Genomic DNA, 18686 nt, shown 5'->3' with positions numbered 1-18686 from the left:
ATAAGCACCTGGGCTGAGAGAATGATTCGGGGAATCCAGAGTTGAAGCCTGAGCGCCATTAATAATTATTGGATTAGTTGTTTTTTTAATCTAGCTCATTCTTTCTTTTTCTACATATACAATGTGATCCATTAAAAGATTTTCTAAAAGCCTTTTAAGACAACTAGGGGTGGAAAGAAATCTGGTTCAGTTTGCATTTAAAGGCAAACCTGATAAATTCACACTTTATGAAGCTGTATGCAAAACGAACTACAGCTATATTTTGAAACTCACTTTTCTCTGAATTTTGCACCACTGTTCTCCAAACAAGCAACATGTATACAAAAATGCAAATACTAGAGTGAAGTGTGCATAAAATGCATATAAAAGTGAATCTAACATGCAAAATACATTATATTAGGGGGAATTGCTGCAAAAATATATGTATTTGGAGAAATTTTCATCAGGATTTTTTTTTAATGATAGCAATAATCACAAACTGGTGGGGAAATGTGGGGAAATGAACTGACTGGAGAGAAGAAACCGATAAATTTGCCCATCCTGAAACACATTGCACTGCCTCATTTTAACACAGTTGAACGGCTTCAGGTAATGTTGCCACAAGATGATCAAACAGAATGCAAAAGAAGGGCAGATAAAGAGTGCAGGTTTTCCCTGCCCTTGGAGTCATCACATAGGCCAGCACATTGTTTGTTTGTGTGTGTGTATCTATCTCTACACAGAAACGATTAACTAAGAGGAACTTCGCCAGATGCTTGGGAACGTAACTTGCTCTTCAATTATATTTACTCAGCATCGACTCAAAACGAAGTGCACTGTTAGCAAGACAGGAAAACCTTTTAAGATTACTGTCTGATAAGGGCATGCGTAAGCTACGTAGTAAATCTTAACAGCGATGGGGGGAGAGAGAAAAAGGAAGTTATTAAGCCTACTGTGCAAGGAATCACATAGTCACCGTATCATGATGGAAAGTTTCTAAACTAAAACATCTGATCTGTCGGTTTCTTCAGAGACATGGCTGAATGTAAACATACCCAAAGCAGATTTATTAGTCTGTGGATAGTCCTCATTATTTGAAATGCATGTACACGCACACACACCTAATAGCTATCAGAAATACTTCATTTCTAGAAGTCGTGATTTTTGACCTGGAAGACTTTCTCCAAATCCAGATGTGCGGTGGTTGGTGGCAGTTGCTCAGCAGTGAATCAAAGGTATTTTGTCTATGCTTAAAACCATTATTTTCTTTTATTGCTGCTTCACATGTGCTCCTGGGCTGTGTGGGTTTAGGTTTAAAAGTTTCAGATCCAACTGAACTTTAGCCATTAGTATATTGCCCAAAACATTAAGAAAAATATTGATGCCAAAGTAGCCATTAGCCAAATGTTTCTTGCCAAGGACAGCAGCTGTGAGTCTACAGTCTCCCTGTATAATGTATAGTACAACTTGCCTGCTTCCTTTTGTCATCGTAAGCCACAGGTCAGTGGTAAAGAACACCTGCTTGGCATGTAGAAGGAACCAGGTTCAATTGCTGGGATCTCCAGCTAGATTTGGGCAAAACCTTGGAGAACCACTTCTGAGTTAGTGTAGACTACTATTCTTTCATTCTTCCAGACCCGGGACTCACCTTTAACCAAAACCTGCAAGTGGAATATTCCTTAATATTTTGTTTATCATAAATTTATGTGGAGGTGAGAGTGCTGCTGTTGCAACCCACCTTAGATCAGACTGTGACTCAGAGGTGGGATTCCAAACCCACCAGTTGAAGAGCGATGTTGTTTGACCAACCTTCCCAAACTTGGTGCCCTCCAGGTGTTTTGAACTACAACTCCCTACATGGCTGAGGACATTAAGGAGGGCATTTAGAGGGCATGCGGGTGCGGAAAGCTGCTGAAGACAATACCGAACTACATGGGTAAATGGCCCCTTTAAACTCTGACCTAGGAGTTTAAAAACCTAGGTCACCTCTGTCTAGATCAATATTGGTGTGTTTTATGAACTAGCAATTTTACTGTGGGGACGCAGGTGGCGCTGCGGGTTAAACCACAGAGCCTAGGACTTGCCAATCAGAAGGTCGCCGGTTCAAATCCCCGCGACGGGGTGAGCTCCCGTTGCTTAGTCCCTGCTCCTGCCAACCTAGCAGTTCAAAAGCACGTCAAAGTGCAATTAGATAAATAGGTACCGCTCCGGCGGGAAGGTAAACGGCGTTTCCGTGCACTGCTCTGGCTCGCCAGAAGTGGCTTAGTGATGCTGGCCACATGATCCAGAAGCTGTACGCCAGCTCCTTCGGTCAATAAAGCGAGATGAGCGCCGCAACCCCAGAGTCGTCCGCGACTGGACCTAATGGTCAGGGGTCCCTTTACCTTTACCGTAATTTTACTGTGATTATTTTGCGTGCGCAAACCACAGAAGTTCCAGGAAGATTTTGACAAACATTAGAAAGCAACTAAGCATGTTCCCTTGCCAACCGTATAGTAAAAGCTATGGTTTTCCCAGTAGTGATGTATGGAAGTGAGAGCTGGACCATACAGAAGGCTGATCGCCAAAGAATTGATGCTTTTCAGTTATGGTGCTGGAGGAGACTCTTGAGAGTCCCATGGACTACAAGAAGATCAAACCTATCCATTCTGAAGGAAATCAGCCCTGAGTGCTCACTGGAAGGACAGATCCTGAAGCTGAGGCTCCAAGACTTTGGCCACCTCATGAGAAGAGAAGACTCCCTGGAAAAGACCCTGATGTTGGGAAAGATGGAGGGCACAAGGAGAAGGGGACGAGAGAGGATGAGATGGTTGGACAGTGTTCTCGAAGCTACCAGCATGAGTTTGACCAAACTGCGGGAGGCAGTGGAAGACAGGAGTGCCTGGCGTGCTCTGGTCCAGGGGGTCACGAAGAGTCGGACACGACTAAACGACTAAAGAACAACTAAGCATGTTCCTATGAAGCTGCCTTATGCCAAGGGTTTCAGATGGCAGTCTTGCCCAGCTCTGCCTGGAGACCACAGGGATTGAACTTGGAGTCTTCTGCCCCAAGCGCCTCCCTCCCCCCATTGCTGCAGAGTGGGTCACTTGTAGAGAGGGCTTTCAAAAGCAGGTTTTGACATGGTGTTGGAACCCAGACTACCAAGTACACCCTGTTCAGCTCTTTAGAGCCAGGCCAGGGATACCATGCATGCCAGAGCAGGGGCCGTGTCGTGATGGACGAGACTGGGTTTAAGAACTTTGCATGAGAGATACAAAACAGAAGGCAAAGAAAGGCTGAAGTGCGGGGTAAGATTTACGATGTTCAATTATTTCCCTCACAATTCCCCCCTCCCTCTAGGGTACAAGCACATAATATATTGTACTTTCCATTACCTGGTACAAATATAAAACATATCTGAAAAACACATTTCATCCCTATAACATATTAAAACAACAAGAAAGGGGCCATGGCAGGGTTTGATAGATTAACTGTCGCCCACTGATGTTGTGCCATATTAGTTAACAGCAAATTAATATCATCGCACACATTTTATTCCCCCTTACATCTTACAAAGAAAAATTAGGCCAGAAAGCCTGCAATTCTGAAACTCCTGTATTAAATCCCCAAAAGCCGTAACAACACACAGTGGAGCAAGAGCAAACCTTGCCCATTTTGGCTACCCCGGGACATTTCCTTTAAGCCACCTTTAAGCTCCGACTCAAAGCCGCAGAGACCCCCTTTTGCGATCCAGATTCTACTTGACACGCGTGTATTTTATGAACTGGCATATTTCACTGCATTTATTCTGCATGTCCTTATTGTGATCTGAAGCCAGGGCTTTTCATCAGCACCCAATTGTTAAAATAAATCCAAACAACGCAATAGCTTTGAGGTTACATAGTTGTAAGAAGCAGTAGATGGTTGCAATTTTCTGGTACACACGAGTAGATATAGATGAAATCGATTTCATTTGTTATGAATTAATTCACATGCGCACACACACACGCACACATCAACAAATGAGAGCCACAAACTCCAGATGCAGTTTGCTGCTGAGTATCTATTGTTGGACAAGGTGGGCGCAGGGACACAGGAAAAAGCCTTACATTGAGTCAGTCCATTGGTCTATCTGTCTTAGTGTAGACACGGACTGGCAATTGCTCTCTAGGAGTTCAGATAGGAGTCTCTCCCAGTCCAACTGGAGATGCAGGGGATTAAATCAGTGGCCTTCTGCATGCAAAGCAGGTGCCTTGCTATGGTTTCCATACCCTGCTCTGGGTTTCCTGGAGGTTGGGCCTGGGGGGCTCCTGTCCAACAGCCTCAGGTGCAATGGTCTCCTTATGTTCATCAAAATAAAAAAAATCCTTCCAGTAGCACCTTAGAGACCAACCAAGTTTGTTATTGGTATGAGCTTTCGTGTGCATGCACACTTCTTCAGATACCAATATTTTCATGCATGCACACGAAAGCTCATACCAATAACAAACTTAGTTGGTCTCTAAGGTGCTACTGGAAGGATTTTTTTTATTTTGTTTCAACTACGGCAGACCCACACGGCTACCTACCTATATCTAGAATTATGTTCATCAGTCCACTTTGTTTTTTTCTGCAGTAGCCAGAGTTCACGATACACCATTTAAATGCACAAACCTGCCCTGGCCTGTTTCCAAACAGAGAGAAGCACATGTTGTCACAAACCCTTATATATTGTTGAGAGAGACATACTTTTTTTAAAAAAAGTGGGAACAGTTAACTAGTTGGGATTTGCTGATGGTAATAAATACATTGTATATCTGGGGATTCATGACTTCAATAATTAACTCTGGGTGCTAAAAGGAAAGAAATGAAACATTTAAAACTGCTTATATATTTAAATTTACAGGTTTGTGCATTTAGATGATGTATCGCTCACTCTGGCTACTGCAGAGAAAAGCAATCACAAATTACATATTTCTAAAGGAAAGGAAGACCCTAAACAATTCTATGCCATTTGGTGGGATTTAATTTCTTATCTATCCAGTTCTAATATACAAAACTCTCTTCCTCCACCAAAATGCAAAAATAGACTTTTATGAAGTTTTTTGCTGCTTTTATTTTTCTACATTATCTGCTCTCTATTCATTAGGAAAATACAACCTCTACTGCTGCTATGTTTAGCAATTTCAATCAGGTTTCCCCCCGTTTGTTTTTACTTTTGATTTTACAGTAATAAAAAAAACTTCATGAAAATAAATAAATCCATAAATTTGGTGGTCTGGTGGTCCCATATGGTAAGGTTTTGTTTCACCTTGGGAGGGAATCAGACAAAGAGGGTTGGGAAAGGCAGATGGTGGCAGGAGGAGATGATGAGGTTAGCAAATACAATCAGCAACCAGACGTTAGCGGTTTTGACAAGTGCCATTAAAGACAGCCAAAATAAAGCTGTCGCCTAAATGCTCCATGTAGGGGAATTCAGAGGGAACCTGGAGCCCATCAGTGCTAAATCTTTTAACCTCCACAAGAGAAGAGGAACAATCTCCAACCATCTACAGAATAGGAGGAAAGGGGATGTCTAGCAACTATTGATGGTGCTCCAAGGGTAGATTCACATTTTTTAAAAAACCGAAACAAAACCAAGCAATCCCAACAGTCCCCAGGTATTCGTGAGGGAAAATGGGTTGTCTGACCCACAATTCCTGTATAAAAGGAATTGGCTATAAAAGGAGCAGAAATGGCTTCTTCCCATACCTCTAAGAAGTTAGTTTGCATTTCTCTCCCTCTTCTCTCTCTGTGAGGAGGAAAACAAATATACTTTTAGGAATATTAAGTTATGCTCCAGAAGGGAAAGAATATATCTCCAGCAAAGAAATTTCAAAGGCAGACTCCAGCATGAAATCATTGCCTCGAGTTTTAAAAGATGGTTCATTCTGTTTGAGCATAAATAGAGTCAATGGTTTTGCATTTCCCTTCAGGTGTCTGTTAATGTAATAATAATAATAATAATAATTTATTATTTATACCCCGCCCATCTGGCTGGGCCTCCCCAGCCACTCTGGGCAGCTTCCATAAAAACCAAAAATACAATAAAATATCACACGTTAAAAACTTCCCTGAACAGGGCTGCCTTAAGATGTCTTCTGAATGTCAGGTAGTTGTTTATCGCTTTGACATCTGCTGGAAGGGCGTTCCACAGGGCGGGTGCCACTACCGAGAAGGCCCTCTGCCTGGTTCCCTGTAGCTTTGCTTCTCGCAATGAGGAACCGCCAGAAGGCCCTCGGCGCTGGACCTCAGCGTCCGGGCAGAATGATGGGGGTGGAGATGTAGCATGCTAGGGTGGAGTGTTGCATTATGGCCAATTAGTTATTGCTCAACTTCTTTTGCAGACATTTAGGCTTCCGCTGAATTGCCACAGAATGTTCTTTCATTGCCACCAGCCACCTTGCTGGTGCTAAGCATCTGCTCAGGGTTTGGATGGGAGAAACCTTGGGACCACAGGGCTCGATGGGGGTACAGCCCCCCAACCCAATACGTCAGGGGCCGAGAGTCTCGGTTGCGTCGAACAGCAGGTAGTTAGCAATGCGATTGGCAGGTGACCACAGTGAGCCTTTGACAGTGGGGCAGTGTCCCCCCACCCTCTGCTTCCTCACCTGGGTTTTGCTCTTCCACATCCTAGTGACCTCTGCCCCCCAGCACACCCTTTTTAGCATGACAACCCCCCCAATCATTTGACCCACCACTGCAGTGGAAATTGCAAATCGGACAAAACAGGATGATTGCTCTGGAGAGAGACTAGAGAGTGATTGGCGATGACCGGGTTTGGCTCCCTGGCCGCTGGTTGCCGACCCCTTACAGAGTTCAGCCTCCACCTCTTAAAACTACGCAGAAAGAGGGAAAACAGTGCCTTGTCTCCACACATATACCAGCAGCTGGCAGAAGGACAATTGGGACCTACTGGTAGCTCTCCAGGTGATTTGCAGTAAATAAGCAATGATACAGAATCCCAACCATTTAGCAATGCCAGCAACAAAAAGCCTCTCCTTCCCTTAAATGAGGCTGCTGAAATCAATAAAGCTTTGGGTAAAAAAGGAAATGTGTGTGGGTTCCAGTTCTAGGTTGAGGATGTTCTAGGGGGCACCATATTCTGTTCCAATGCTAGATCCCACAGAGAAAGCAACAAGGCCGGAGGGGCAAGGCTAGGTTGAAGGTTGCTGGAGCATGGACAGGCCTGCCAAAATGGGGAGCTGGCTGAGGCCTTGTGAACATCTGTCTCCAGACTACCTCTTCCAGGCTCCACCCCCTTGTGGAGAACATCAGAGGCTCCTAGGGCCAGCTCTCTGGCCTGAAGATGAACACTGCTCCTACATTCCATAGCTTTCATCTTAGTTTGCTCCTTGCACCACCAGACTGGTGATGTGTGTAGGGAGATATCTGGTTCTTCAAAGGAAGGTGCTTGTGAAGATCTGGGCTCTGGCCCTATAAGTTCTTGGGGGCTGAGAAGTTCTTCTGGGGGGCTCCTGTCCAATAGCTTCAGGCGCAACGGTCTCCTTATGTTCATCAGTCCACTTTGAGCCTGGAACCCGACTCATCTCTCCATCTGGTGCCCCTGCAGCCTCTGACTCAGTGTCCAGGTCACTGCTAGATTCAGGGGTCAGGATAGTGCCCACTTCGCTGTTTCTCTATTTTGCATTTGACTCTGATTGGTGCATCTTGGGATTGTAGTGAAAAACAAAGTAGATCCAGCAAGCCTGGAGTCTGCCCACTCCTACCGTACACCACCTTCGTTCCATAATGGAGGAAAGGAAGGAGAGACACATGCTAAATAAATTTGACCCCAATTCCCTGCATTTTAAAAAATACATCCATGTGTACACATACCTGGCAACTGAGAATAACACTTCATGTATCTGATGACATGGACGTCTGATGGTGTCATAAAAGTCAATGCCATAACAAATCCCACTAGTCCATAGGTGGTGCTGAACTTCAGCCCCCATCAGCTGCAGCCAGCACAGCCACAAAGTGCCCTGCCATCTGAGATATGGAGGGTGGTCACAGGAGACGGGGCTTTCTCAGTAGTGGCCCCTTGTTTACGGAAGTCCCGAAGAGGTTTGCCCGGTGTTCTGATGCAGTGTAATCACATGGGGGGACCCTGTGGAGATGAGCATGATAGCTACAGCAGGGAGCCTCCTGCACTCATGAAGGTTTCCTGCGCATTTTAAGGGTGGAGCTAGCACATTCATGCCTCTGACCTCCATTTGCACAATTACTGTGCATGGTGTCAAGAGTACTTGAAAAAGTCTTTTGTGAACGTCTTTCAGGTGCCAGGCAAAACCTTTTTTTTTAATTCTCCCAGGCTTTAAAAATCTGATACTTTCCATCCCATTTTGCTGAGTTTTGACACACCTGTTACACTCCCCCCCCTTTTTTTTTTTAAGGTTATAGCTTTTCTGCCTGGTGTGGATTTTAGCTCCTTTTAATTGTTTCAATGCTGCTAATCAAACTGCATCTTAGTCACTGTGTTTTTAATTTGATTTGACACTTCTTGTCCATTGCTCAGAGAAGGCAAGTTACGGGGTGACTGTTAAGTGCAGTAAGTAAAACAAACTCTCTCCACTGAAGAACGTGGAATTTCAAATTTATTGGCTTGCATGTTTCCTCTGATAGAGGAAGACTCCTTCCATTTTGTTAGGAAAGAAAATCCTAACAGGTGTATGCGAAAGGTTATTTGAAGTTATTACAAATATCTCAAGTATCTCACTAATACTGATACCAGGGTACGGTATATTATTATATTATATTATATTATATTATATTATATTATATTATATTATATTATATTATATTATTATAATACACCGTGATCAACTCCCGCCCGGGAACCAATGTCCCCACTGTGGAAGGACATATGGATCCAGAATTGGCCCCCACACTCACTTATGGATTCATTGTTAAAATTGTGCTTATGGAAGACAATCTTACTCGGCTACGAGTGATCGCAAAAGAAAGATAAAGAAAGAAAGAAAGAAAGAAAGAAAGAAAGAAAGAAAGAAAGAAAGAAAGAAAGAAAGAAAAGATAATAAATTTATACATAAAGTAAACTTCAATAACTGAACTCACCAGAATAGGCAGGTGAAAAAAGCAAATCAGGCTAAAGCAGTAAAAACATTTCAAAATGCTTGAACAAACTAATCTATGTTTTAACTAGGTGCCAGAATAACAGCAATATTGGAACCTGGCAAGCTGGCAAGGGGAGGGTATTCCAAAAGCAGACAGCCACCATAGAAAATGCTCTATCCTGCATCATCACACAGTTGTCCCATTTTCACATTCTCAACAACCTTACAAGAGAGGAAGACTAGCTTAACGAACTTCACAGCTGGGTGGGGGGTCTGAACTCAGATCTCTCTGGTACAACTCCAACACTTCACCCACCAAAGCCCATTGACTAGAAAAGTTATTAACTTTGGCTGGATCATACCGCAAGTTCAAATTTATTTTATTTTTTAGAGAAGGAATCTCCATCCTCTCAACTCATACTGATAAAAGAGGCCTGGGACTAGAATCGTTTATTACAGTTTGCCTGATGACTTCCAAATGTTCTTGTATCGACCGCTCGAAGATAGAATTTCTGTTGCAGAAATTACATCCGACTGACAAAGAAATTCAATCTCAGCAGAGTTTGGCAATGTTTCCCTCTCTGAAGCACAAGATGGTGTTTTGGAAACTACAACAGAAACATACCGCCCCGGTCTACTGTGCATATTGGACAGTTTGTCCAAAAATAAAGCAATGAAGTAACGCTTGAGGGAATACTTTTCAACAGTCAGTGAGGCCTGGTGGGTTTACCTGGCGGCAGCGGCAGACAACCAAACAATGTTCTGATGAGTGCCAGGAGACTAGATCTTGAAGTCGCTACTTAAATTACCCACAGTGACTTGGATGCGTTGCCACTTTGGGGCATTGTGGGAAATTCAGATGGTGCTTCCAGACCAGGTGCCGATTAGAGTGCTGTTTGTCCAGTCAAAATCTATGCCACAAGAGTATTCAGTCCTTGAGTCCAGCTCTTCAGGGTCTCAGGCAAAAAAAGGTCATTTCCCCATCACCTGCTTTCTGATCCTTGTTTAACTGAAATTGCCAGTCATCCTAACACTGGGAACCTCTGCATGCAAAGCAAGTGCTTGATCACTGGGTGACAGTTCCTCCCGGCGATTGCTCTTGCTTATAGAGAAGCTTTGCAGCTACAAGTGCGCTACAATCAAGGTTTTAAAAAGGGCATCTCTTTCCATTCCGCCCCATATCGGTTCCACACAGCACCATTTTCATTCCACTGCAGTTTGGATTCCACAAAAATGATGTTATTCGGCTCACTGTTCACCATGGCCAAATTTAATAATATGTTACTGTTAGGAGAGTCCACGTCATTCATTTCATTAGGGCCTGGGGGTGCTCTCGTGAAGGTACTGGGGGGAAATGATGGCAAGCAAATTGAGGACCGGGGGCAGGGGAATGTTGACAATGAATACCAATCACATTCGCCTGCCTCATTATCATTCCTGTTTGCAGATGGACATGCAAACTGACATAATTTCCAATACCATTTTCCATTTTAATTGAATTCTCCAAAATCCCTAAATACTAGTGACAGCTTCCATTCTCTAAACAAATAAAACAAGGCTGGCTCTATTCATCTTCCCTTCTACTCATTTTTAAAACTGGAGGTGCTTGGAACTGAACCTGAGACTCAGAGAAAAGAGAGTTGTCTGGCATCTATTTTAGTATGATTTAAGCACCAGGCAAATATATATTTTTTAATTTTCTCAAGCCTTTTAATCTGCTTTAGTTTATACCGCCCTGAGAACCCCTGTGATGGGGTGCCCTATAAACACCGTAAATAAAGCAAAGTAAAATAATGTGAAGGTTCCCCACACTCCACTCCAAACATGAATGCCATTCTGTGTTGAAATCACACCCTCAGCAGCTAGGAGATTTCCCATAGTGATAACAAAGAGGGGTTTGTTAATGCTGCAATTGAGGGGTCAGCGGCAGCTGCGTCCAGGACTGCATCATAACAGTTCTAAAATACTGGCTGGCGACAATAGCTCTCATTAGAATACAGAACAATTAGAATGTTGCATTTGTAATCTCAGCATCTGCTACTGAACTCTTTTTAAGCAGATCTTCATAATACAGAATCTACTAGAAGCTGCGTCTAATTCAACCACCTCAAAATTGCACCAAAAGATTGCTTTAATTGGAAGCGCGGAGGGACACCCAGTTCATTTTCTTCAGGCAAAAATAACCATACAATGCGTTAAAGTAACAAAAAACCAAACCAAACCCCAAAACAAGCTTATTCGCTCCCCCATCTCAGCACGCTTCATAAGTCTTACTGTAAATCAAAAGGCTTAATTAGAAATGAGGAACTGGAATGTCAGAAGTGCGGCCAGCTGCTACTGGAGAGTTCAGTATTAAAACATTTTTAATAAAGACGTACAGTAGCACTGAACATTTCCTTTTGTTTGTTGCGCTGGGTTCTGCTTAAAATGCAGTTTATGGCTAAACAAAATAAGATCTCAGGGTCTCTAGAGGCATGTTTGCTTACTTTAATGTTTATAGTGTGTCTCCTAGAGATAATTCTATTTAGAAAATGTTCAGAAAAGGTGACTGGCATTCAAAAATTGAATGGGTCCAATAGAAGTCCTTATTTGGCTTAGCTTTTTGTATACATCTATGTATTTGTAAGAGAGATTTCTAATTTAAAAATCAAATGAATGTGGAATGCAGTATTTTGGCTGCAAAACACAAAATTCAATATGGCAATATGGTAAAGTTAAGCGGACACTGTGAATCTCTCTCTCTGGGCTATATCACATGAACGAAGAAATCTTTGCTGATTAATTATATTAGTCAGTTAATTGATCAATCAATTAATCTTCATAGAAATATAATAGCTTTAAGGAAAAAACACATTTACTTTTAGAGGATACACACACACATCACATTGTCTTAGAAGAGGTATTCCCCAGTGTCTATCAGATGACAAAAAAGCTTCTTCTAAAGTGGTACTTGCTATCATGGTTTGGTGCTACAAATAACAAAACATTAAAAGCCTACTGCTCTCTTAGTCAATGTTACCATTCTCAGTTGAGCCAATTAAAAAAATGAGCCAATTAATCAAACAAAAAGCTGTAGTTATGTGTGTATACAACAAACTGTTTCTATGTGGCTTCCTCCTGGCTGAGGGTTCTTAGGCAGCCACCTGAGCCTTTTTCAGGATACTCCATTCCCTCCCCCCATTTCCACCTGGTTTTCCTTTCCTCAACAGAGAGTTGATGATCTGTAGCCACTGAGTAGGCTTTAAACTATGTTGGGCTGTTGTAATGTTTTTGAAATTCTGCAAAACATTATTCCCTGAAGTCTGCTAGGAGATGTGGGTGAAGGACATTGTTTTAGCTACATGAGAATTGGCACTCAGAGAATGAGTTTGCTATTAGAATATAGGACATGTAAGTAAAAAAAAAGGGGGGGGAAGGTAAAGGATCCCTGGACGGTTAAGTCCAGTCAAAGGCGACTATGGGGTTGCGGCACTCATCTTGCTTTTAGGCCGAGGGAGCCAGCATTTGTCCGCAGAGAGCTTTCCGGGTCATGTGGCCAGCATGACTAAACCGCTTCTGGCGCAATGCAACACTGTGAAGGAAGCTAAACCATTTACCTTCCTGTCGCAGCGGTACCTATTTATCTACTTGCACTGGCGTGCTTTCGAACTGCTAGGTTGGCAGGAGCTGGGACAGAGCAACGGGAGCTCACCCCATTGCAGGGACTCGAAACGCCAACCTTCTGATCAGCAAGTTCAAGAGGCTCAGTGGTTTAGACCACAGCGCCATCCACATCCCTTTGACATGGAAGTAAAGGTGATTAGAAGCACAATGCCATCAAAATTTGGCACTTTTCAGACCTCTCAATTTCCATGTGCTGAGTATTTAACTGTGCCCTAGATCTTTTCATTTTCTTAAACTGTAATTACTCATCCTGGAACTGTAGGAGGGACAGGGATACGACCTGATCTAGCAGAAACATCTCATATGCAGGTCCTATTGAAATGAATGGGAAATCTGAGAAAGCCAATTTTGCTTCCAATGGGGCTACTGCATAGCGTCCTATTGAGTTGTGTCATAGGAAGATAATGACTGTCACAGAGTTATAGAATCATAAGAGTTGGAGGGGACCTGAAGGGTCATCTTGTCCAAACCCCTGCAATGCAGAAATCTCAACAAAAGCATCTATGACAGATGGCCATCCAACCTCTACTTTAAAACCTCTAAGGATGGAGAGTCCACCACCTCCCGAGAGTCCGTCCCATTGCTGAACGGCTCTTACTGTCAGAAAGTTATTTCTGATGTTTAGTTGGAATCTCCTTTCTTGTAACTTGATGCCATTGTTTCGCGTCTTAACAAACAATAAGAGCCGTACTGGATCAGACCAAAGGCCCATCTAATCCAGCATCCTCCTCTCACTGGAAAGTAGCCAACTAGACCAATGTAAGACTTCCCCTGGGTGTTCTGCCCACATTTTGTCCTGGCGCCACCCTTCCCCCCCCTTCCCCCACCAGTGTATGTGGCCCTTGGAAGGCAGTCCTTGAGGGAACGCAGCCCTTGGGCTGAAAAGGGTTTCCCACTACTGTCTTAGGAAAATGGACAATCGCTTCCAGTTATAACCCTATAGGCAGCTCCAGACATTCTAAAGAAGGACACCAGTTGACCGTTCCTGCGTTTCTAATGTATATGTCAATTTTTTGAGGGGGTTCTGCCTTCATCAGCTGCTACCATGGTCAACCATGAATAGCTGATGAAGGCAGAAGCCGAAATGTTTGCCACATAAAACAAAACAAAACCCTGTTTTGTTAATCACAGTAACGTATGTATTATTTAAGTGATTAACCAAATCCTAAGAGGGATTCAAGAGAAGTTTGCATTAGTGCTGCTTGGTGCTTTTATAACTATCTATGGGATATATACACACATGTACATACATACACAAACACACACCTTACACATGAAAAATAATTTCAAGCTGGAAACTGGCCTAATGGGCATATCTCAAAGATGAAAGACGGTAAGGGAAGAGATGTAAATATAGGTTACGCTGTCAACAAGAGTTTAGTTAGAAAACCTAAGCCAATCCGATGATTTTCATCACATCTTTTCAGAAAGGTTTGTCTCCTCCTAGATTTGTCTACTCACACAATTCTCTAAACCAGATTATAAAGCTAAATCCAACCAAAAAAAACCCTTAACGGATCAGGATTTCATTTCTGGCGCTGCAAAAACTTCAGTTGTGGCCAAGTCTTATCAGCTATAGTGGCAGACAGATTACAGAAGATGCGGTTCAGGATAAGTATGAAGCACTACCCGGCTTAAACCAATTACGCACTTAGGAGCAAAGTTGTCAAACCGCAGATGATTGCCAAATCCGCACATTTAATTTTCTCGGCACTTACATATTTCATGGGGAATTATACTGCCAGTGCCGGCTTTGGGAGGGACAAAGACAGCTGGTTAAAATAATAACAAAAACTTTTATTTAAAACCATTACGGGAATAAGTGGGATATAAAACAATGAAGCCGGGTTTAGCCTGAAGAATGCCACAAACAGAGGGTGAATAAAAGGCCAAATCCAGCCGGCTATGAGATTTGATTTCTCCCTCCAAGGCAACATTTTACCCACTGCATGTGTTTGCTTGTTGATGGATATTTCCATTAATTATCTTGACAACTGATTCTCATCTCCTTTAAAAGGAGAAGCTGTGTATGAGCCCATCCATTATAAAAATAATAATAATCCTGATCTGTCCTAATTATGCTTCGTGGAACTGGAGGCTCGAAAAATGGAAGGCATGCAACTGTAATTCAGCTTCTAGGGCTTGCTACTGCCTTACCACAACTCTTTGGCTCCTGAAGAGCATTCTACTACATTCTCAAAAACATATGACCAAGAGAAGAGAAGAGAAGAGAAGAGAAGAGAAGAGAAGAGAAGAGAAAGGGGATGAGGGTAAAAAGGCAGGCACTGTACAATTTAACTCACATAATTAGCAATTATTGCCTGCACACTCCCCAATAGAAAATCTGTTGCAAATCAAGGGAAAGAAACGTTAATGAGCTACTTCTGGGCTCCTTGCTCTGGGTAATGCGTTTGCATAATAATGAGGTGCAATCTGCTGAAAAACACATAAAGGACAAATTAATAAGGTTGTCATTTTTTTGCCCGATGATGCTTAATACAGTTTTCATAATCTGCTCAAGACAAAGGTCAGTCACTCAGACACAGCCGATTATGCATTCGCGTGGCAGATGAAATCTTTATTAAACAGAATGATGAATCTGATTAACATGCGCTAACAAATATACAGTCTGCAGGGGGAAAAATGAGCGCCGCCACCTCCTGCAAGCCTCCCTCACGTCGACTATTAAGGCTTTACTCAGATTGAGGTCAGACTGGTATTCCCAAAAGGCGCATTAAGCTAAAAGTTTGCCAAATGTGGCAACATGATGAACAAAACAATATCCTGTTATATAAAGAGTGGCTGCCTCGACAGCTGACCATCTAATCAGCAATGGTAACAAGCCCTTAAATAAATTTAGAAAGAAAAATAATAATAATCTTTGTTACAAAAATAAATGCGGCTAGCGAAACACAGGGGAAGTGTTATTGGATAATCAGCAGCAGATCTCAAGAAATGAGAACACAGATGGCGCCAGGTTCTTGGACTACATCTTATGTTTTCATGACTTTTTCGACATGGTTAGTTGATATTTTACTGGGAAGCACAGCATTCCCCCCCAAATTCTGTTAGCTGAGGGACACTTCTTTGCTGAAGTAAAGTTGAATGCACAATTCATTCTTAAACCTCAAAAGGTTTACCTTTTAAAGTGTGAAAGAGTAAGAACAACCCACTCCCAAAAGAACAGAGGAACGTAAGCCACTGGTCAGACTGCTTTGCCCATCTAGCTCAGTATTTTCTGACTGGCAGAGGCTCTCTGAGATCAAAAGAATATATTTTCTGCACTTGGTACCTGATCCGTTTTAAAGCGAAGATACCAGGGATTTAATTTGGGATGTTACCAGGCAATGTTACCCCAACTTCCAGCAGAAGCTATTTGAAAGGAAGGCAAACACAAAAACATGCAGAGATGCAATGGGAAACCTCCTACAGTACTTGTATGGGAGATCTGGGCTCAGTGGAACCTTTAATAATTGAACTAATCTATAGTAGCAAACTAACAGCTCTTGCGCAAGCATACAGTTTAGAAATTAATGTGTACATACGTACTTCCCCACTTGAAGATGCAGTTTAAACAAAACCATCAAGTCTCTACTCCATGGTTGTTTTAAGCCTTTCTACTGATGCAGCAAGACTTTTTAAAGCAGGGGTGGACTACATGTGGCTGTCCAGATGTTGTCAAGACTACAACTGCCACCCACCTTGACCATTGGCCAGGCTTGTTTGGGCTGAAGAGCCTTGAAGTCCAAAAGCATCTGAAGGGCCACAGATTCCCCACCCCTCCTGAACCTTCTCCCATCTTCTCCAGCATCCAGTTAGCACTGTGGTCAACCAGATGCCCATTATGGGAAGCTCACAAGCAAACTTGACACCTTGCCTTTTCATTTCTCATTAGACTAAAAACCAAATCACTAGGAGCATTAATGAATTGATATCTTTTAACCACCCAAGCTCTTCTTTTAAAAGAAAAAGCCTGAAGTCAATTTAGTATGTCAACAATATCTAACATTCTTTACTATAGCTTTCAGTGTATCTTTCCCCCTCATAAACACACAGTACCATAGAATTAAAGGTATCCTTCATGCCAAGTTAGCTGGTTTTATTATATGCTATTGCAGACGTCTGTCTAAATGTAGTTTTTACAGCAGCAGGTCAAATTTCACCTACGAAGCCTAAGAAAACCTTGAGGACACACATTTTTTGCTATTATATTTTGTTCCACAATCACTCAATCTCCCAATGTGGGAGATATGGTTATATACATTGTCCCTTTCCTGTTCCTCTTTAAAGGATCTAAACAAAATTAAATTTATTTTCAGGAAAGGCTGAATTCCATGAATATTCTTTATTAAAAAGTATTGTGTTCATAGGGTTATGAGAACTACTATATAATGTACATTTGGAGCCAACAGTGGTATTGGACGCTGAACTGAAATAGTAAAATTGAAATAATAAACAAACAAATATTGGATTACCAACTCTCATTACCCCTGATCATGGGATGTGATAGCTGGGGTTGAAGAGAGCTTGTAGTCCAGTAATATTTGGAGGGGTGGGCAGGCTGGTATAGGAAATTGACCTTCTGGTATACTTTGAAGTACTGTTTGTGGCGTTTCTGTGTGCTGCTCTGGTTCGCCAGAAGCGGCTTTGTCATGCTGGCCACATGACCTGGAAGCTGTACGCTGGCTCCCTTGGCCAATAAAGCGAGATGAGCGCCGCAACCCCAGAGTCAGCCACGACTGGACCTAATGGTCAGGGGTCCCTTTACCTTTACCTAAGGGGCAACTCAAAGAGCCTCATAATTAATCCTAGGCACTTTTTAGATTTGACAACCTTCACTAAGCCCTGAAGCACACCCCTTTCAAAAATTAGTTTGTGTGTGTATGTGCTTTTTAAAAACATGCTTGTGATAGAGGATCTGCTGCTCAAAGAAAAAAAGTCAAAACTCCCTCTGGATACATATGTACAGTAGCTTTTTGGATAACAGCCAAGGGATATAAGAGTTGGGGAAATATCTGCAGGAGCTCTTTTACCTTATGATTTCACCGCTGCTTGATAAACTGTCAGTGTTTCCTATAGATGTGCAAGTCACGCCTTATCTGTGATGATCACCTTCCGTTAATGTACAAAATTCATAAGCACAACCCTTAAAAGATTCTACAGCCTTTTGGCGTAGTTTCCAAATTATTTTCTTTTCTACATCAGGAGAGGATTCATTCTCCCACTACTTCTGGAATTACAAAGTCAGAATGTCTGCAATCTGGAAACACTTCGCAGGCATTGCATTTCTCAAACAACAGCCCTCCATAGGTATGCAACAAGTCAATTTTGAAATGGGAAAGGGGAGATTCTAAAAAATAGTTTTTGAGAACAGCACATAGGTTGCCCGCTGGGCATGCCCAAGCTCTTAGGTACAATCACAAATATCTGAAAGGCCACCTCCTTCCCTACAGATGCTCTTGGGTATTAAGATCAACAGAGGACCTCTTGGTAGTTCCCTCTCTCTTGGAAGTTTGGGAGGAGGGTGGTACGAGAGGGCCTTATCTGTGGCTGCCCCTAAGATGTGGAGTTCTCTCCCCAGGGAGGTGTGCCTGGCACCTTCACTACATGGCTTTCATCATATGCAGAAAATGCATCTCTTTACCCTAGTCTTGACACCTGAGATATATGGACTCACCCTATTTTTTGATTGTAAATTGTTTTAACTGATTTTAACCTTGTGTTTTTATATTGTTGTAATTGGGAAATCTGTGGTTAAGGATGAGTAGTAGTAGTAGTAGTAGTAGTAGTAGTAGTAGTAGTAGTAATAAACAATAGCACACTAAAAGGAGATTAATAGTAAGATCTTACCAGTTACTTAAAGCAATATTTCTCACCTCCAGAGAATATAACACAGTACCGACTTGCAAGCTGGAACTCTCAGCATCTCCTTCATAAGCATGAAATAACAGAGATATAAACTAACAC

General features: G+C 42.4%; 1 protein-coding gene across 15 annotated transcripts in view; it reads right to left on the bottom strand.

Moving 5' to 3' along the window:
• The window catches only part of BRIP1 (BRCA1 interacting DNA helicase 1), a 215458-nt gene that overhangs the window by 84037 nt on the left and 112735 nt on the right, over positions 1–18686 (bottom strand). For 6 of the 15 annotated variants that reach the window (XR_014541888.1, XR_014541889.1, XR_014541893.1 and 3 more), the window contains exon 22: positions 18570–18648. The exons of 1 other annotated variant lie outside the window; for it this stretch is intronic. Coding sequence is in view for 5 of the 14 variants with exons in the window: in XM_083587447.1 (XP_083443573.1) it covers positions 18570–18648 (79 nt within the window). In the remaining 9 variants the exon portion in view is untranslated. 8 more of the 15 variants (XR_014541890.1, XR_014541891.1, XR_014541892.1 and 5 more) reach the window with 8 other exon arrangements.

Source organism: Podarcis filfolensis (genome assembly GCF_964270895.1).
Source record: "Podarcis filfolensis genome assembly, chromosome: 15".
Taxonomy (NCBI): Eukaryota; Metazoa; Chordata; class Lepidosauria; order Squamata; family Lacertidae; genus Podarcis; species Podarcis filfolensis.
Note: the sequence above shows the minus strand (reverse complement) of the source record. Positions and strands in the feature narration are given on the sequence as shown.